This window comes from Sturnira hondurensis, unplaced genomic scaffold (genome assembly GCF_014824575.4).
Source record: "Sturnira hondurensis isolate 20B ecotype Veracruz unplaced genomic scaffold, ASM1482457v3 Scaffold0006413, whole genome shotgun sequence".
Classification (NCBI taxonomy): Eukaryota; Metazoa; Chordata; class Mammalia; order Chiroptera; family Phyllostomidae; genus Sturnira; species Sturnira hondurensis.
In genome coordinates, this window is record NW_028079044.1 from 28,613,866 (window position 1) to 28,635,395 (window position 21,530).

Sequence of the window (21,530 nt, forward strand, 5' to 3'; positions counted from 1 at the left end):
CGGCCCCACTCCCTACGCCCCAAACCAGCTAAGACATAACCGGGGCAGCACTCCTGAATTCTTAGCAGCAATAATTTCCCCCGGTTGTCCTGGGTTGAAACCAGCTCCAGGGGCCTTCTTTCATTTTCTAGAACTGCCTGGCACCTCCTGACTCGGTCTCTCTTTCTGTTTGAACTAGGAAATGAGGTGAGCAGTAGCCACTGCTATTGAAACAAGTGGCAGAGAGCTTGGGGTCCCTTCTTAAGTACTTCCGTTCTCCCCAGGATAGATGACTGGACCCAAGGATGAAGGGAGGGAGGGAGGGCGGTTGGGTAGGTGGGTGGGTAGATGGATGGATGGGTGAATGGATGGGTGGATGGGTGGGTGAATGGGTGAATGGGTGAATGGGCGAATGTGAAAGAGCCTGAGAGTCCTAACTCCCATCCGCGGGGCGGAACCCCGGGTGGAATCCCTCACTCCCCATCCCCCATCCCGGGCCGCTGCATCCGCGCCCACCCCTCCCCCCACCCCCCGCGCCGCCCCCGAGAGAGAAGGTGCGGGGAGAGGGTACTAGGGGCGGGGTGGGGGGGAGCTGCAAGGACAAGGGGAGGGGGGAAGGGGAGGGCCTTGGCGGTGGAGGGGAGGGCGCACGGGGAGAGGGAGAGGCGGGCGCCTCGCTGCGGTGCGGGAGGGCTCGGGGACGCGATGCCTCCGCTCCCGTCTCGCCGGCCGGGACTGCTCTGCGGGGGCTGAGCCGCAGCCCCAGCCGCGAGCCCAGCGGCTGCCCGGTGAGCCTGCCGCCTGGGAGGATGGGCTGCGGCGGGAGCAGGGCCGATGCCATCGAGCCCCGCTACTACGAGAGCTGGACGCGGGAGACCGAGTCCACCTGGCTCACCTACACCGACTCGGACACGCCGCCCAGTCACGCCGCCCCCGACAGCGGCCCCGAGGCGGGCGGCCTGCACGCCGGTGAGTGAGCCCGGCTCCTGCGGACCCCGGGCGCTGAGAGGCCGGGTCCACGGCGGGAAGCGGGTGGGGCGAGGGGAGGAGGGAGACTGGCAGACAGACAGACAGACAAGAGGGTAAGCGCCTGCACAGGCTGACGGACCCAGGCCCAGGGAGCAGGGCCAGAGAGGGACCCTTACAGAGGCTGGGGAAACCAGCGCTGCTTTGGCTCCGCCAGGGCAGGCTCGCTGCTGGCGCTGGTTGGGGTGCGAGGACAGCCCCCCCCACCCCGCACGCCCACCTACCCCTCAGTGCACCCGTGCTCCTGGCCCACCCGGGTGCGCCTCCGTCCCCACTTTGGCCCACGTCACCGTCTGGCCTCCTGTGTACCCAGCAGGGTCACTTCTCTGTGCATTGGCCACTTGGCACCTCTCTCCCTGGACTTAGAGATGATGCACCGAACCCAGATTGTCTGGGTTCAGTCCTCCTGGTCGCCTCCCTATTTCTCGCTGCCGGGAAGGTGTCCACTCGACAGCTTCGGAAACCAGAACCCTAGTTCAGGGCAAAATAAACACCCTCTGGCTCCGTCACTTCTGCACTGAAGCTCACTTTTGAGGCAGCTGTGTCACAGGGAAGGACTTCCTTCCTACCCCGGTGCCTCCGCGCTTTGCACGAGGCAGGGCACGGACGTGGTGCGGACTATAAATTCCATCCTCCTACCTAGAATTCCCCTCAGCAGAATTCCGAGGGAAGGCTGTGCGAAGAACTTTCTGGCCCAGTCACAATATCATGTGTTGTTGTTGTTGTTGTTGTTGTTGTTGTTATTATTATTATTATGTCTTAGCAGACACTGATAATCCCAGGATAGAGATGAAAATAGAGTAATGTTGCCACAGGCTGGCCTTTGGCGATGTGAGACCTGTTGGTGAGGCAAAAAGGCAAAATCTCACCACTTATTACATGGATGTTGTCAAAAACCAGATCACTATTTGGACTAAAATGTTTCTAATCCTCCCCTGCCTCCTTAATGTTACTGGCATTTTTGAATCATGAAATCTAAAATAGAAAACGAGGTTAATTTGGAGTATAATGTATAGTGTAAGGAGGAGGAAAGAAATGCGAACTACTCTTAAAAGACCAATAACCCTCCATCCCTGCCTCCTAAATGAAAGCTGTCACTTTAATCTTGAGAATCGGTCTCTCCGTCTTTTAGGACCAAAGCCGCTTCCTTTTCATACTTTGCGATTTGCGATTCCCCTTTTTAAAAAGGGGGAGAACTGTCAGTGAGAGCGGTTCGAGGCATAACACTATGTTCATCTATAATTTTTCTGACTCACTGTAGCAATCAGAGCGGTGATTTTGTGTTGCTGATGCTTTCGGCCACTTTCCAAAGGATGTGTTGGCTGAATTCGGTGTCAGAACGAGGATGAGACGTAAGCCTCTAAAGTGGACCTGACTAGTGTTACCCGTAACAGCCTCTCCTCTGCGGAGTCAAAGGCCAGAGCTGCACTCAGAGGAAAGAAGGTTAAGAAGAACGAGTGTGAAAAAGAACAAAGTACAGCATCAGGGAGTGGTTGCCTAGGTGACTGGAGAGTGTGTGGTGTGTGTGTGTGTGTGTTGTCTGTGTCCATATTTATGGGTGTGAGAGAGTTATTATGTGCTGGCTAAATATGTACATATTTATTCATTTCCAAAGCTTGTTATTTATAACTCTGCCATCCTGAGTCAGATCCCATCAATCATCATGAGATCTGGTCCCTGCAAACAGGTGGGGCCTGGGACAAGCCCGCTCACCTGTGGTACCCTGCCCAACATGGGCAGCCCTGCCAGGCAGGTGCTCCCGAAGACCAGCTCCCTCACAGGAAGAGCTTGGCTCCAGTCCCGCGACACGATAGTGAGGAGCCTAAAATGGGCAAGACTCTTAGGTGGGCGGGGTCATTTCAATTCCCTAGAAATTTCCATCAGCCTCAGGGGAGAGCGAGATTTCTGAAATCAAGATGGGATCAGGGCCCCCCTGGAGGTGCACTGGCAGTCCCCCGGCCTTTAGGAAAATGGCCTGGCTCCTGTGAATATTTCGGACTGGGAACTGGACATCTTTAGTTAGCGTGGCCATTTGCGAAAACTACAAACCTCCTGGGTTTCAGCCACCCTGGGAGACTCGCCAGGGTTCTTTTTTCTTTTCTTCTTCCCGGCTCCCCTGTCTCCCCCACCCCCACCAGTGCCCCGCCTATGAACTCACTCCCAGGCTTCTGGGGGCACCTCCTGCCCACAGTGAGACGTGTTGTGGCAGGAAGCTGGAATGCCATTTCCCCCCCATTTTCCATCAACCCTTTTCTGACGGGGGACAAAAAGAAGGGCTGGATTCGGGAGAGTCCAGATTGTAAAAGTCACAAACGTGGCTTCATCACTAGAATTGTAAAGCTAAGGAGGGTCTTGGGAGGTTGTCTATTCAAAGTAGATGGGACTCAGTCAAATTGCCCTGGTCTACACACTCTCTCAGCCCTTTCATAGTTCTTACTTATGCCCCAGTTCCCTCCGTCTCAAAGGTCCTTTCTTTCTGAGCCAACTGGTCACTCCTTTAGTGTCAAATTGTAGTTACTTTCTGCTGGCCACCCCAACCTCAGAGCTGTGAGGGGGTGGACTCTTCATCTCTATGTGTTCTGTGCTGGCACCGTGGGGAGTGTGTCTTACAACAGGGGTGTGTGTCACTGGACAGGTGTTCAGTAAATATTGGGGGGGGGGCATGTTTTCCTGTCAGTCCCACCAAGGAGAGGTTCCTGCCTCCTTCTTACTCAAAAAGGGATTCTGAGCCTTCGGTTCCCATTTCTGGAGGTCATTCCCACTGGCCAGCAGAATTCAATTAAGTTTTTAGATTCAGCTATTATGCTGGAATTAAAGACTCCGCTGAAGCCAACAGTATCTGATATCCATTGCTTCTCCATGTCGACGAAGCCTGTCTCTCTGCCACAGGAGGAAATTAAATTGGCCTGGCGAGATTTAGTCCTCGTAAAATCAGTCTGCTGGATTGATTGTTACTTCTGCTCTCTGATGGGGGTCTCCCGAAGAGGAAGGGAGTCAGGTTGTCATGCCCAGCCTCGCTCGGCCAGTCCATACATTCATAGCTTCCAGGCTTCCCTTTGATTTAATCACAAGTCCCTTTAATTACATCCTTAAATATCTCCTTTTGTGCTGCTAGTTTTCTGACTTCTCTAGAGGATAAAACATTTCAAATTTCTCTACAAGGCTTCTATTTTATAGTTTTAAATTGCTATAATAATTGATTTGGTAAATGTGACATAAAAGATTGCAAAATTAGAGACTCACAGCAAAATGATTTCCCTAAATAAATGGAAACGTCAAATAAAACACAAGCACTTAACATCACCGACAGCTAACGCATGTTGGTGACTGGCCAAGGGCCAGGCGCTGTATCAGCGGCACTTGCGTAAATCACCTGGGTTCATCCTCGGGGCTGGAACAGGTGGGAACTATTACTCCCCCTCTTTTACAGGCGAGGGGATGAGGGTTAGACCGTGCAGTGATCTGCCCTGGTCCGGACCAGAGTTCAAAGACTATTCTAAACACTGCCTTCCTGATTAATGGGTAGTTAACTGGAATTCTTGACTTTACTGGTGATTGGACTCAGAGACTAGTCTGATCTCTTAATATTCTAGTTGGGTCTTAGCACAGTTTTTTCCTGCAGCAGCTCTGAGGATGGGACACCTCTCCCTGGGAATCACGGCTGCCCCATAGCTTTGTGGAGCAGTTTCCCTTGGGAGAAACTATTCCTTTTGCCTGGTGATGTCTCCCCTGGGGAACCCTGGGCCCTTGGGATCAAGGATGTACAGACACCTCTCTCGATAGTTGAAAACTGCTGTTGCATCTCCGCTTACCGTTGGTCCTCCAGTCAGTTCTCAGACCTCTATGGGATTCGCCATATTCCTCCAAACACTGTCTGGTTCGTCAAAGTCCTTCTCAATACAAGGGGACCCAGGGCTAGCTCCACACTATGTACCGAAGACTCACATGGGATTGGTTAAAGCCCTTAGATCTTTCTTTCTAATCAAATTTGAATTCCATGACACCATCGTGTTTTCACTGCTATATAGCCAGGTCCTGGCACAGTGACTGGGTGGCCCTAGCAGCTGGCACAGTGACTGGAACACAGGTGGCATTCAATAAGTGTTTGTTGAATGAATTGCCACCCGCCCCGCTATGAATCCTGCATTTATATTACTGATTGCAATAACCCAAATTTGGGGTTTTGGAATTTATTCTTGTTAAAATTACTTTTGTTGGTTTCAGTTTAATTTTTTAAACTTGTTGACCTTGATTCATTCTGATAGTGCCATGAAAAAAAAGGTTCTGGGTCTTACTTACCCTGTGTTATAGACTGAAAATACAAGACAGTTATTTGCTTTTGTCCATTCAATACACACTTGGTGCAAAGACGGGTAAGTCAGTAATACAGGGAAGACATAAAGGCACAGCAGGAGGGAAGGACGCAGGGGGAGTTTGTGTCCGCAGAGTGTGTGTACAGGCCCCCACAGGTGGCAGCCCGAGGAAGCCACACTGTTCCTGCAGGTGCCCCAAAGAGGCAGAGGGAGGTCATCTGGACCCCCTCCCTGAGATGGGGGGACCTGCGGAGAACCACCTGGGGCTCCCTGATGGTGAAGCCTCCTCCTTCTCCCCAGCTCTCTGTACACACCTCTTACACTTGTGGTTATAGTTTCAGATGATCATTGACTAATGTCTGCGCCCCGCACCCCAGGAAGGACAAGCCCTGTTAGGAAAGGGGTCTTTCCGCTCACCACCGTATCCCTATCCTGATGCCATGCCTACAGCAGGATGTCATGTGCTGTCTCTTGCGTGAGTAAGTCTCCTAAGACTTCTGTGTCTTCCTGTAGTCCCCAGAGATGACATTGTCTTTCCTCAGCAGTTCCACTTCTTTCTCCTTTTGGGGTCCTGTCTGCCTGATGGGTTGCAGGGTGAGAAAACACGCCCACCTCTCTGCAGCCTGCTTTGTCCCACACAAGCCTCTTTGTTAGAGGGGTTTTGCAAAAAGCACTACAGAAACAGGTGGCAGCAAACCTCGCCTGTTTATACAGTCCGGGAAGTCTCATGTTCTTGTGACCCTTGTCTCCTGGACAGACAAGGGCCACGCCCTGCCACAGGCTCACTACTGGCCACGTTGCATTGCCGGGGCTTATCCGTGCCTCTTGCTTTCCAGTCAGTCTGTCAGCCCTGCTGCATCGGGGACCACGCGCTCGGCATTCGCATGCCTGCCATCCACCACACGTTTGTTTAATGACTATAAAAATGAAGAAGTGGGTGAATGGCCCGGCTGAGCAAATGCAGTTCTGTGTCTGTCTTGCACCCTCCTTCCTAAGTCTTATCTTAAATGATTTTGTCTTAGACCTCAGCCCACTGAACCATTGCTTGTTGGACATCAGATAGTTAGATTCTGACTCTAACCAGGCTGTCCGATGAATTTAGGCTTGGTCCCCTCTCAGTCAGCAAGAAGTGTGTTTTCCTGGCTTATCCTGTACTCAGTAATCCCTCTGGCTTGCACCCTTGGAGGCCCCGCTGTCACCCTTAACCTGTGCACCTACATCCACAGTGTCTTCCTACGGAGAAGGCTGTGCTGTCCTTAGTGAAGTTTGGTATCTGAACCTGTTGGTCCGGGCCAATCAGTGGTGTCTGGGCTTTTCCATGGCCTCTAGCCACTCTCGGAAGACCATTTTGCATCTGTTGAAAATTCTGTTCCAGCGGGATTCCTACAGAGGTCCTCTGGCCGGTCTGAGAGCCATCTTTGCTCCATCTGTAGAGGAGACCAGAGGGGTGGGCCCTGAGCGGCGTTGTGGTCTAGCTCCTGCCAGCTTAGCTACTATGGCGTTCACTTCCTCACATGCTCTCCTCCCCACACTCCCCCACCCAACCCCTCCATCTCTCTGGAGATAAAACTTTTTCAAATTATTGTTAGGGGATGAACTGTGTCCCCTCCAAATTTATGTGTTGAAGTCCTAACCCCCAGTACATCCGAATGGAACCTTATTTGGAGAGAGAGGGTCTTTTCAGAGATAATCAATTCAATGCGGTCATTGGAGTGGGCTGGTGTCCCTATAAAACGGCAAGTTTGCACAGACACACTGGGAGAACGCCATGTGGAGACGAAAGCAGAGATCAGGAGATCAGAATGATGCTTCCATGAGAGCCGAGGAGGGCCAGAGGTTGCCACCAGGGGCTGGGAGAGAGGCACAGGACAGGTCCTCCTACGCAGCTCTCTGACCCCACCCTGCCGACCCCCTGACTTCTGACGCCTGCCTCCAGAACTGTGGGACAGTACATTTCTGTTGTTTGAACAGAAATGTACTGGTAGTTGTACTGGTGTCTGGTAGTTAGTTCCAGCAGCCTAGAAAACTAATACAGATGTGTTTATGAGCACAAATGCTGTGAATGTTTGGAAATAATGAGAGGATTTCTTCGGTCACTGCCTCACCCTTTTTCCTGAGACTGGGTCTATTTCTTTATCATTTGAATTCGACCAGTATTTACTGGCCTTAGGAAGGGCTATAAGGTGAGGGTTGTTTTTCTTTTGGTCATTAGTTTACATAACTCTAAAATAACCTCAAGAACCATTATTATCACCACGTACCAGGTGAGGAAACACATTCAGTGAGGTGAAGTGCTTGAGCAAGGTCACTCAGCTAGGCGGTGAAGAACCTGCCTCAGAATTCAGGTCTCTTGTTTCTAGACCCCAGGCAGTGTCCACTGACTTTACCGTAACTGCTGAGCACAGTGGAGTGCCCCCGCCCCCACCCGCCTTACGCTTTCTTGAAAATATAAACCACTCAGAGTGGGGGCCTCCTGCGAGCGTTTACAAGGCTGAGCACTCGAGTCCTTGAGGAGACACCCCCCCACCCCCGCCCCGGACTCATGCAGCCCCTCCCTGTGCCGGGTGCCTGAGCGGGTCTGCAGGGGTGCTCAGCACATCACCTGTGTCCCAGGCACCTGATAGGCTCCTTAAAGGTAAACTGTCTTTGAGCAGAATAATGCTGTGTTCTGGCTTCCAAGGTAATGCATGTTCGTTATAGAAGATTTAGAGTGTATGGAGAAGCACATGGGAGAACAATGCCTCTGTCAGCACTTACATCCTTCCTTTGGGTCCTGTCTAGGGTGCGTGTCTCATCTTCTCTGAGGGCCCTGTTTAGGTGTGGAGGGGTCTGCGAGAATCCCTTTCACTGCTTGGAAGTTCAAAGCTAGAGGAAAAAACTCTTTTGTTTCTCTCTGTGCTTAGGAAAGTATTTGGAGGCTGTGAAAGCTAAAGTCTAGTTTGAATGGAGGAAGAGCAGGGGGAAAGAGCAGGGGGAAAGAGCAGAAGGCCATGAGAAGTAAAGGGTTTTCCTCCCTTTCCTCTTTCAATACTGAACAATCATTAGCTGAATTCAGGTAAATTACATACCAGGTAAACGCACCTTGTGGCTCCACTGTATATAATTTCCCTGCAACCCCCTCACTACCTTCCACCCTCCACAACCAACTCAGCTGAGTATGCTGATCGTTGTATATTCTGCCCAGCTGTTTTCTGGAATTTATGGTTGCTTTATGGACATAGAAACCTGGCCTTTGGAATGTGTGAATATATGTGAATGTGTGGTATGAGTGTGAGCGTGGTGTGTGTGGTTATGTGTTGGGTGTGAGTGTGAGTGCGTGGTGATATGAATATAGTGTGAATATGTGAGTATGAGTGTGGTGTGTGTAGGGTTGTGTGAGTGTGTGTGAATTGAGTGTGATATCTGTGGTACATGAGTGTGTGTACAGGATGTGAATGTGTGTGGTGTCCTTGTGTCCGTGTGTTTGGGGACCAGCTCTCTGTCTGAGTGTCAGGTGCCCCTGAGGTCATGCCGAATGACCGCCCAGCATTCTCAGCCCCATGTGCTTCCAGCTCTGGGTCTGTGTCACATGGGATAAGAACAGAGCATCTGCCTACATCTTGCCATGTGGTTTCTGAGTAATGAAGCAAAGACAGAAGCCTGGGGAGGTTTTTCTTAATCTAGATCCATCTGCTTCAGTTTCTCCCAGAATCTGGGACTAGATTGTCTATTAATAAGTCTTTGTTTTGGGTGATGTTGCGGGTCTTGATCTTCTGAGTTCATGGGCATTTTAGTGGGCAGCTGGGCAAGGCCGAGTCAGTGGCTGCTAGCTGTTGGGGGGCTCCACCTGCAGGGCCCCTCCGGCTGCCACAGATGAGAATACGTCTACCAAGACATGATCTGCTTGGGGAGGAAAGGTAGCCGATCTCTCAAAGGAGAAGGGGCAAGAGACCCTTCCTCAAGGGGCTTCATTGGGTTTAATTTGCATAGGAATACAGGGCTTATATATAAAGCTCATCAATCATTGTCAGGCAGTAATGATCAAACCATAGATAATATTCAAAGAACTCTGAGGGCTTATTTTGGGTCAGGGTCAGTTAGCTAAAGGGCCATAAAACTTTGGGGAACAAACTCATTTCATGTTTGGACCCTTATCATTTAAATTGAGGGTATCAAGCAAAGTAGGTTTCATAGGATTTTATGCTTTCTTTCTTAGGTCTGATTGCTCCAGGGAACCCACCCTGTCCAACACAGGCCTGCACATACCTCTGGCATTGTTTCAGTCTAAAGTCAGGCAGGGGAAGTAAGGCAGCCAAGAGATTAGGAGACTTCTGGCAGACAGAATGAAGACAGGCTATGTTCAAGCCGAGGGGTGAGGGTCCATCATCCCCTTTTTTTATAGCCCCCAAGTCCTTCCCCGGGGGCCCCTTTGTGGCTGTGCCTGTCTTAGGTCATCTCTCCTTTGAGCAATCTTACCCATTATTGGCTAACCAGTCATCTGCCCAGGGCCAAGAAGGGTGAGGTGAAAGGGGACAGAGGCAGTACCCCTACAAGGAAGGTAAGCTTTGTCTCCTAAGTGGCGTATGGTCCCAAGGTCTTTTTTACTCAGCCTTAGCCACAGGAGATTACACTTTCTGAAACCAGGCAGGGTGGTTCCCAATAGTTAGCCACATGCCCTTCAGCCCGGAAGTTCAACCCAGAGTCTCATGACCTTCCCCTCCAAGCCACTCAGCACCCTGTGGTACAGCCACACCATGGGGCCACCTGGCCAGATCTGGACTCTCAGTTCACAACTTCATACACTTCCTCCAGCAGGCCAGCTTTGTAACCATAGAACCAGTTCAAACCAGTCCTGTGCTATTTCTAACAAGATCCAGAACCAAAGTTCATGAGTAACACTGGTGACCACCACTCACGAGTAGTACTTGTGAAATCTTTACTGCTCCCCTCCATGGGACCAGGGGACTGGGATACGACTGGTACCCAAGTGCTGGGACTCTTTCACAAGTGAAGAGTCTGTTGTCCTGGATGATCTGGTGCCGAAATCCCTTAAATCTCACCTTGAACCCTGGATTGGGGGGAGCAGATTTGAGCCTTGACTTCTGTCTCCTTGCTGGGTGACCTCGCAGCAAAAGCTTTTTCTCCCCCTTCAAAAGCCAGGGCTGTGTTATATTGGCTTTTATGTGCGTCAGGCAGGGAGATCTTTCTCGGCAACAGATTTTCACGTGCATCTTGACCTCCAGTACCTAGGCATTTTCCTGCTCTTTCCAGCACCATTTTCCTTGTCATCTTGCTTGGAGATAGCATAGCTCAGTGGTTAAGGAGTCAAACTTGAACAACAGACATGTACCTACTGTGTGAAAGTGAGCAAGTTTCTCAGCTCTTCTGGGTTTCAGTTTCTGCAGTATAGGATGGCAATCGTGGAAGAACTGGTATATTCACAAATGGGAAGGGTTTCAATGCTGCCCAGCACACACCCAGGATCCCCCGCTTCAGCCTTGCACTGGGCTCATCATTCCAATCAGAAGCCTGGGTCACCTTCGCCCCCTGACTCTTGCTTCCTGTTCCTCAGCTTCCTGACATTGCTGGGGAAAGTGATCGGTGATGATGTCGGTGATCTAGGACCTCAGTGTTCTCACCACCTCTTGGAAATTCTATTAATTCCTCATTAATATGCTGTGACAGTCCCCATGTAATAGCTCCCAACACTAGCCTGTTCTTTCCCTCTGAATACTAAAAAAATCAAAACATTCACTATGATTTTGTCCATCTTTTCTTCCAGTTACCTTATAGATGTATTTCCTTCCTGCCACCTCAGCGTTCTAAAAACGCCTCCCCCCATCCCTCTGTGCATCAGCCTGTTTGGATTCTAAGTGCACTGACCAACTTGCTCCTTGTCACTCCAGGTGGGGGCAGCACAGGCAGTTCCACTGGGGGGGTGGCCTGCTCTGCATCTCCACTGGCCCGCCTGAGCCCAGGCCACCCTTGTCTTTGCGGGGACCTCTGCAGTGGCCCACCTTCATTCTTATCCTGACAAGTTATTCATCATCATGTCACAGAGAGAATAATTTTTTAAAAACATATATGAGGTTCTGTCACTCTCTTGTTTAATGCTTCTGGCAGCTTTTCATTCTGTTATGCAGAGAATAAAATTCCAACCTTGACCCAGTACCTCCTTCCTTCCTTCCTTCCTTCCTTCCCTCCCTCCTCACCTTCCTCTGTTCCTACCTTCCTCATTCCCTCCCTTCCTTTCTTTCTTCTGTGTCCTGGCCACAATGGCTTTCTCTCTGTTCTTTGAATACCCCCACCCCCTCACACACACACACACACACACACACACACACACACGGTCCTGTCACCAGGGTTCTGCATTTACTGGAATGTTGCTCTCCTTCTTCCCACTCATAACAGGGTTGACTCCACCTCACCCTTCAGCTGTTGGTTGAGATGTCGGGTTAGATGTCACCTCCTTAGAGACCACACTTCCCCTGTTACCGTCTGGTTATTTCCTTCCTGACACCACAGCCTGTCCTTGTCTTGTTCATTCACTGGTTATCTCCTTATTCAGCATGGTTCCCAGCACCAAGTACTCAGGGGATATTTGTTGAATGAAGGGAACCCTCCTCACTCGTTGCTTCAGTTAGGAATTGTGTTTGGTGGAAATGAACAGAAAGCAGCCATAGGTGGCTTAGCAATGCAGGGTTTATTTTTGCACCTAACAGAAAGTCTGGAGCCAGCTACACTGCTCAAGGGTGCTCTCAAGGACCCAGGCTCTTCGAGTTTATTGCTTTCCATCCTTGGTATATAGATTTCTTCCTCGAAGCTCCAAGATGCTGCAGCATCTTTTTATTTCATTTTTAAAATTTATTGATTGATTTGAGAGAGAGAGAGAGAGAAACATTGATTTCTTTTTCCACTTATCTGTGCATTCATTGATTGCTTCCGGTATATACCCTGGCTGGGGATTGACCCCACGACCTTGGCCTATCAGGGCGACATTCTAACCAACTAAGCTACCCGGCCAGGGCTGCAGCATCTTATTTTAGATAGGAAGATGAGGAAATGTGGAAAAGAGCGATCTACCTGTCTTTTTTATTTTTTTAATCTGTAAAACAATAGTTTTCCCCAATTCAGCAAGCTGTGCTTGAGTCTCCTTGGCCAGGACTATGCTATGTGGCTGTCTGGCTGCAAGAGTGAAGGACACCACATTAGCGGGGCACACACCACCCTTAAAATATTGAGTCCTTCTGGCAGAAAAAAAAGAGATCTCACCTTTAATTGGAACATAATCAACAAAAGAAAAAAGCAAATAAAAATATAACCAGAGACATTGAAATTAAGAAAAATCTAACAATAGCCAGGGGTGGGGGCAATGGGGGGAAGGGTTTTCAGGAACTACTATAAAAGACACAAAGACAAAACCAAGTGGGGGGCAGGGGGCAGGGAGGGGTGGAAGCAAGGGAGGGAGGTGGGTTTGGCTGAGGTTGGGGTGAGGGGAGTGATGGGGGAAAATGCAGACAACTGTAATTGAACAACAATAAAATATTTTTTAAAAAGAGAGAACAGATAGTGGGTAGGCTGCAGCAGGGAGCCTGCACCTTTCTCTCTGGGGCTACGTCAGAGAGGGGAGGGGGGTAGGAGAAGGGAGGGGGAGGAGAGGAAGTAGGTGAGTGAGGAGGGAGAGATGATCTGCCAGAAACCACAGGGACATAATAATGACTGGTGTTAAGATTTTGCAATATTAATGATAACAGCTGTGTTTCTAACATTCCCGTGTGTTAAGTGACTTCCTAAAGGTGACTGTTTGCTGGAAATTGCATGTACTAGGATTGAACTAGTTTTAGAAATACTGCAACAGTTCCTAAACTTAAATCTTTTAGAATGGCCTGTTGACGTCAGACTCTGACCACAGAGTCTGTACCCCATATCTCTGACGTCTGGAGACATATGGGGTACACACTCCATTGTTTTCTGCTTCATTTTCTCACATAGTGAACATCAGTGGGAATGTCAGTGACTGCTGATACACTGTGACACCAATTTCCAAATAGTAGGAACATTCATGGGGTTCCCTGTGCAGAGTCACGCGGATACTCAGGCCAGCGCTTTTGTTGGAGAAGCAGCAGATAGCCAGTTGGCTAATTTAAAGAATTGGCAGTATTTCCCGTGGAAGCTCAAAAATATCACCCTGCTATTGTCTCAAGGGCTTATGGACTTTTGGGCATGAGGAAGCCTGAAGGGTTTGTTGAAAATGCACGTCTGTTTGGGAAACCGGTCGTCATAACAACAGGGTAGGCAGGTGTTACAGTGGAATTGGAGATCGCCCCCGCACCAGAAGAGGGACGATTCAGGTTTAAGCACCTCAATAAACAACAGGCGCATTTGAAATGGAGGTGTCATTAAATTATTACATCCAAGAATAATCACTTTTCAAGGGCAGTCTTCAGAGCAGCCAGGCTCAGGTTTGCCTGTGGGGGCGATGAGCGATGTGTGTGCAGATACAAATGAGCACAGCCACTGCCTCCGAGTGTGGTTTGTTCACTGCATGCCCAGCGAGTGCCAGGCATTACACATTCAGTACCTGATTCTGTAACAAATTCAGGACCTGATTCTATTACCCCATTTTACAGCTGGGGGAAGTCCGAGAGGTGAGGTGCCTGCCCAAGTGCATGCCGGTTGGAAGTGGCTGAGTGGGGTTTGGAAGACAGGTCTGGATTATTCTGAGCCCTGTGGTCTTGATTCTAAGCCAGCCCCTGAGAATATCACTAGCCCCTGTCCTCACTGCCTTTCCCCTAGTCACACGCAACAGCTCTCTGATGGGTCCCTTACCTCCAGTCATTGCCACTGCAGTCTCTTTTAAACCATTGCTAGGATGATTCCTGCGGCACAGCTGGTATCATTATCGTGTTATTCTGCTCAGCGCCTTTCATGATTTCCCTTTGCCCACTGAATGCAAATGTCTTAGCCAGGCATTTAAGGCTTTCTCTCTAGCCTTGTCTTGCACTAGCTGCCTGCAAGTCTGCTCCACTCGGCTTGACTGAGGCTGCCCTTTGTCTGAAGCGCCTTATCCCACTGTCCCACCCCCTGTTCCCCCACCTCCTGAGAGTCCTACAGCTGCACATCCATCTCAGTCACCTGTTCCCCTCCAGCACTCACCTTCTAGGAAGCTGATTGTGTCTTGAATTTTCATGTTTATGGCCACGGCTTATCTCTGCCATAACACTCTATACTCCTAAAGGCAGTGTCAGGGAAGACTCGGAGACAGACTTTTACTGGGTAGAAGTTCAGAGAACACCTGTGAGGGGTGAGAGAGGCAGGAGAGAGCAGAGGGAGACGTTGAATTGCTGTTGCAAAGGGTCTCAGCTGATCACCTGGGGAGCTCTGCAGCTATTGCATTGAGAGGTGTTTTCTCCAAATCAACCAGGTGTGAGATGCAGGCTGCCTCTAGCCAGGGAAAGTGACCTTGGGCGGGGCCACTCCTTCCAGAGATGGCAATTCCCAGAGCAGTGCTCACCTCTCCAGGAAACTGGAGGATCTGCTGTCAGCTTTGCTGGGAGAGTCCCAAGAGGCACCACAGCAACCTTGGCAGGCTGGGCCCATGCTCCTTATTCATCTGTCAGATGCACTTGGGGAACATAAAGGCCCCTTTCTGGCCGGTAGTGTGGGGTGAGTCCCCAAAACCTGCCTGTTTAACAGGTCCTCGAGGTCAGAGTGGAATTCCATAGTTCCAGGTCAGGGCCCAGGAGTCTGCTCTTCTAATGAGCTCCTAAGGGATGCCGATGCTGCTGGACCAGAGACCTGTCCTAGGTCGGAGGCTGGTGAACCTTTTCTGCAAAGGGCCAGGTGGTAAGTATTCGAGACTCTGCGGGCCACGTGCTGCTCATTGCAACTGCTCGACTTTGCCGTTGTTCACTCCAAAGCAGCCACAGACGATACAGCAATGAATGAATGTGGTTGTGTGCCAGTGCTTGCTCCTGGCATGGGCGATTCTAACAGACAGGCGGGTTTAGGAGCCACCGGGAAGGGAGTGTGGAAGAGAGGAAAGCACAGGACGCACAGTTACTAGTCCCAGACCTCAAACACACCTGTAAATAGCTCAGCACACAGAGCCCTCAAACAATGTTAAAATATTGAATGAACAAATAAATGGGGTTAAGCACATTTCTCATTTTGAAGGTAATTTTTAAGGTTCTTCAAGCATCACTGATTACATTAGGTCATGAAGGCATTATTTTATTATGCAAATCATGCCCTTGAGCTGAGTGGAATTTGGGAAGAAAGCAGTATCCCCACACCACCCAGAGTGAGCCGGGGGCTTCCTGGGTTCCTCGTTGCACAGGTCTGCGCGAACTGATTAATGTCAAAGCATCTGGTGAAACTGCAAGCCCAGGCAAGGATGCTACTGTGAAATCTGCACTCAGGTTCTGAGAATTACAGGCATTCCTGGCTCTGCACAGGAGTGCAAGACTGTACTGTGCCAAACACTTTGCAGGATTTGTGTGGAGTGGAAATGAAGTTACAGAAGAGGTCAGTGACTGTGGAAATGTGGACACTGCCTCTGTTCAGGAAGTGGTTTGGGATATACAGCCGGAAGAGCTTAGTGAAGGCACACATATCTATCTAGTTGTAAGTGGTTGTGTTGTGAAGGATGACGGTGTCTCAGAGGAAGTGATGCAGGTGACAGATGTCACGTTAGAGGAACGCTCAGAGATACTTCCTGCCATTGAAAGCACAGAGGATATATGTCGGAAGCTGGTCCACACTTGAAAAGAGTGTGATGATTTGCCAGATAGAAGAGGTGCTTACTCCACATGGTAAATTATGTTATGAGAAGAAAGCAGGCACTGTTCAAACTGCTTTTGATACATTTTTATAAAGAAATCAAACACTATAATTGCTACTGTTTAAGAGAGAGAGAGAGAGAGAGCAGGACAGAGCCCTGCCTCCCCCAACTGTTATTTCCCCGCCCTCTACCCCAGGCTCAAAAGTACTTCCTTTGTTGCCAGGGACCTCTTTAAAGCAGGGCTTGAAAGTGAACATCTGTGCAGGTAGGGAGAGGGCGGGGCTTGAGGGCAGGTGCCATTTTTCAGAATGGGCCGGGACTCTGGTAAGGAGGTTCTCCCACAGCCAGCATATTGGGGAGAGTGAGCGTGATTCACTGTCATCCTGGAAGACCTGATTTTATTGAAAACAGAACAAAACAAAACAAATCTCAAGAGTGCTTAAATAAGTATGTTTGAGTGTGATCCTGGGCTGTTGAATTTGTTCAAACCCAATGACCACATTAACAATTAATGAGGTGCTTGTGCCTCTTTGAAAGCCTGGTAATAATCCTCTTAAAAGGAAACCTTACCTAGTCAATCTTTCTTTGTGTGCAATGCTAAATACAGCGTCGAAACTGGGTTTTTACTCCACACTACCCACAGTGACTTAGCTTGCCAGAGTCACAGGACACATCAGGATGTTTTCAATCTAAAGGGACTCTGAAAATACACGTTTCACAGATTATTTCTAATGATTGGTTCATAAGACAACGAGAATCTAACTCTATGAGTAGTAATTGAGGTGAAATGTGATCCTTTTGCCTTAGTAAGCCACTTAGCTCCACTATCATACCCCAAATAGTGCCATGAGTATTTATTTATTTTGTTATCTAACTTTTAATTTTCTTTAATGCAGACTTTACTCTTGGGATGACAGGGAAATAGATGTTATTAAAGGGCTTGAGACTCAGAGAGACCAAATGTTAGTCTCTCCCACTCAGGGAAGTGACCTTACTTTTTACCCTAAATCAGTGATTTTTCAACCTTTTTCATCTCGAGAAGGGCACTCATAAACTACTAAAATTCTGCAGCACACCAAAAATATATATTTTTTCCAATCGGATAAAAAATAGGTATAATTTTGATTTATTCACACCAGATGGCTATCGTGTTAACTGTTGTCATTTTTTTAAAGGGAAAGATGGTCAGTGTCCCTGACTAAATGGTCGGGTATTGGATGTTTTAAAATTTCTTGTGACACACCAGTATGGCCTCCTGTGGCACAGCAGTTGAAATCGCTGCCCTAAATGAATGAATGGATTTATTTATTCAACAGTTATTTAGAGAGCACTTACATAGTGGGAAACAGAGTCAAAGACAGCCAATGTGGTTGGAACATCTTTAAAGCAGGAGTGACAGGAGGCAGCATTGGGGGGTGGGGGAGGCTGGATCCCATAGGACCCTACAAGTGATACTAAGGATCTTGAGACATTGTCCTAACGGCAAAGGGAGGCCTTGGAAGGTTTTTGAGTGGAAAAGTCACTTGATCCAATTACGTTAAAAATGCATAAGTATCCTTCAGTTATACATGCCAGACTTTAGAGTCAAATACAAGTAGTTCCTAAAAGGCTCGCTATGCAAATCAACAGTCCTCTGTTATGCTTCCTACTTTCTCAGTTCCTTAGAAGTGACTACTTTCAGCTCTTCCAGCTGATTCTCCTGGTCCTTACCTCCATGTGTGTAAATGATATGCAACTCTTACTCCTTCTTGATGTTCCAAGTTTAAGGTCTGGTCTATTGACGACTCACATGGAAGGTGGGGATTTGACTCCACCTTCCAATATGGTTGCATCATAATTTGGTTAGATCAGTGTTCATGTTGGTATTATGAAGACTTTGAAACACTATTCACAGCTGAACCATATGATATACTATTGTAACTTTTCCTTTCACAAGTAGTTTTATCTTTGTTGCACTAAGAATTTTTTAAAAATTTGAATTCACTAATTCACATTAAAGGATGCTGTGGTTGTGTAATCCTCCTTCCGACATGTTTAAGCACATTAGGAATTGTATCAGCTTTTTTCTTTTTGAAGAATCACCTGGGAGCTTTCTGACCCACTACTGTCCGGGCCGGTCGCCCCCAGGCTGGCTCCACAGCTTTTTCCTGCAGTGTCTGTCTTCACCATCAACCTGGAGACCCCTTGGCCCCTCTCTTGTGTTGAGTTGATCCCGTATTTCCTGATTCCTGTGTCTTCCACTTGCTTGGTTGTTCCTTATATTTGGCCAAGAACAGCGTCAAGTAGCTTCCTGTGTGGGAGGTGACATTTTTTTTGAGTCTTTGACTTACAAAAATTTCTTTATGCCTTCTCTGTTTAATTGATAGTTTGGTTGGACGTAAAAGTCTAGAATGGAAATCATATTCTCTTAGAGTTTTGAAGATATTGCTCTATGTTTCCTAGATTCCAGTGCTGCTGTCTAGAAAGTTGATGTCATTGTGATTCCTGATGCTTTGTATGAAATCCACCCCCTTCCACACCCCAGCCCCTGCCTCTCACCCTAACCTCCTTCTCCCTCCTGTGGGCCTTCGTTTATCGGGAACCTGAGAGCCTTCAATTATGGAAACATTTTCTCAGAAGTTTGTTTTTTTCTGAGACTGGTCCTCTGATATTTTTGTCTTTTCTGTCCTGGTTTCTACCTCTTTGGTGTTTTGCTCTACTTTTTTGGAGGTTTCCTCAGCATTATCTTCTAACCTTTCTGCTGAGTTTTTTATTTCTCCTACCTTATTCATTCATTTATTTATTTATTTATTTAAATTGTTGTTCAAAGATAGTTTTCTGGCTTTTACTCCCATCCCAGCTCACCCCTCCCATCCAGTACTCTTCATCTCCCTCCCATTTCCACCTCACTTAGTTTTTGTCCATGTGTCCTTTATACTTGTTCCTGTAAACCCTTCCCCCTTTCCCCTGAAATTCCCTCCTCTCTCCCCTCTGGTCACTGTCAGCCTGTTCTCTATCTCATTGTCTTTGGTTATATTTTGCTTGCTTGTTTGTTTTGGTGTTTAGGTTCCTGTTAAAGGTGAGATCATATGGTATTTATCTTTCACTGCTTGGCTTATTTCACTCAGCATAATGCTTTCTAGTTCCATCCATGCTGTTGCAAAAGGTAGGAGCTCCTTCTGTCTTTCTGATGCATAGAATTCCGTTGTGTAAATGTACCATAGTTTTTTGATCCATTCATTTACTGATGAGCACCTAGGTTGCTTCCAGCACTTGGCTATTGTAAATTGTGCTGCTATGAACATTGGGGTGCATATATTCTTTTGAACTGGTGTTTCAGGGTTCTTAGGATATAATCCTAGCAGTGGAATTGCTGGGTCAAAAGGCAGATCCATTTTTAGTTTTCTTAGAAAAATTCCATACTATTTTTCATGGTGGTTGTACCAGTCTGCAATCCCACCAACAGTGCACTAGGGTTCCCTTTTCCTCACAACCTCTCCAACACTTGTTTGTTGCTTTGTTTATGATGGCCGTTCTGACCAGTATAACGTGTAATGTGGTTTTAATTTGCATCTCTCTGATAGCCAGTGATATTGAGCATCTTTTCATGTGACTCTGGATCCTCTATATGTCCTCCTTGGAGAAGTATCTGTTCAAGTCCTTTGCCCACTTTTTAATTGGGTTTCTTGTCTTCTTAGAGTGGAGTCATGTAAGTTCTTTGTATATTTTAGAGATTAAACCCTTGTCTGAGGTATCACTGGCAAATATGTTTTCCCATACAGTTGGTTCTCTTTTTATTTTAATACTGTTTTCCTTAGCCATGCAGAAGCTTTTTATTTTGATGAGATCCCATTTGTTTATTCTTTCCTTTATGTCCCTTGCTCTAAGGGACATATCTCCTACCTTGTGTTTAATTTCTAAGAACTGCCCTTCATTTCTCAGAGTGTTCCTTTTTATAGCATCCTATTCTCATTTTTTAGATGCAGAAGCTCTCTGATGATAATGTAAAGCAGGTTGTTTTCCCTGTGTAGCCTTCATCACTTAACGTTTATTTTTCCCCTGTTTATTTTTTCCCCTGTCTCTCTTTTGGAGGTTTCCCTCAACTGCCTGGTGGCCCTGGGCTATTTGCTCGTGTGCAAGGAGAGGGAACTACGATGTTGGTTGGAAGCTCTGCACACGAGGTTGGGGGTTAATACTCTTCACTACAGCGTGTCTGGCTGGGTCATTCCTTTGCAGAACTCTTGATGTTTGCATTTTTTAGGACTTTCCTGGGAGGGAGGGGGTGACTACATTCCACTGAACAGATTCTTCCAATTTCCTACTTCAAAGACATTTTTGTGTCTGAGTGGGGGAAGAAGTCTTGTATCTACATGCTCCCTTTTCAGAGCAATGACCCTGACCTCCATTGTTCTTAGTGATCCTTAGCCCAGACACTGGAACCAGAAAATAAAACTATAACCTCTTTCAGATTGGAGAGAAGGTGGTCATTCAAATACAGGGATGGGCAAATGTAGGTTTACAAGTCACATGGAAAAAGACAGGCAGGTTGTGATTATTAGAATATCTGTATTAATCAATGTCACAGTGGCACAGTGCACTTAGGTACAATCTCATAAGTTCCCAAATTGCTGGCCTTCACTATGTACACAGTCTGGGAACCTCCTAGCTACACTCATGCACACTTTAGCACAGAGTTCTTACCTACTTTTGCTCCCCCCTATATGCTATGTAGAGGGAAGAATCTTGGGTTCTAACTGCTTCTTAGGATGGTTTTCCACAAATCCCTTCTCTTCCACTTGTAAAAGTGTCCAGTTCCTGTGTTGTTTGGGGATAGAGATGCATGGACCATGTTGCTTTCCCCTCTTCTGCCTATGATTCGTCTTTCTCTGACTGCTATGACAGGAACTTCTCCGGCTTCCCAAAGTTTGTAGTATGTCTTCTCTCCCCTTCTCTTTGTCCTTGTAAGTTTATGCCCTTAAAAGATCACTTACACGGGTTTCAGTGGGATTTGGGAGTGGAACAGAGTTCATTGCAATGCAATTATAGCTTTTCTTTTAAAAAATTGGAATTCAATGAGGCTGTTTTGGTTTTTGTTTGTATTTTTAAAAGCACCTTGGTTATAGTGCAGAAAATTGATTTGACGGTTTGGGTGGTTTTTACTGAACCAAGTAGCAGATAGAATTTTGTTTCCCATCAAGATGTGTTCAAGTTCAGTACCTGTGGGTGTGACCTTACATGAACAGAGAGTCTTTGCAGGAGTAAACAAGTTACAAAGAGATTGCACAGGATGGAGATGAGCTCTAATCCAGTTGTTAATGTCCTTACATGAAGAAGGAAATCTGGGCACAGGCACAGAGAGGAGAACGCAGCGTGAACACAGGGGCAGAAATTACAGCGCTGCACCTACATGTCAAGGAACCTGAAGGATTGATGGCAGCCACCAGAAGCCAGGAGGGGGTGGGGCATATTTT

The 21,530-nt window shown here is 47.8% G+C and overlaps 1 protein-coding gene across 4 annotated transcripts in view; it reads left to right on the forward strand.

Annotated features, from left to right (window-relative positions):
* Positions 1–649: 649 nt before the first annotated feature.
* BAALC (BAALC binder of MAP3K1 and KLF4) overlaps positions 650–21,530 on the forward strand; it is an 81,823-nt gene continuing 60,942 nt past the window's right edge. For 2 of the 4 annotated variants that reach the window (XM_037048327.1, XM_037048330.1), the window contains exon 1: positions 650–948. In XM_037048327.1, coding sequence (XP_036904222.1) covers positions 789–948 — 160 coding nt within the window. In that variant the 5' untranslated portion in view covers positions 650–788. Of the gene's footprint in view, positions 949–8,221; positions 8,306–11,708; positions 11,873–21,530 lie in introns of those variants that run through there. The other 2 variants (XM_037048329.1, XM_037048328.1) reach the window with 2 other exon arrangements.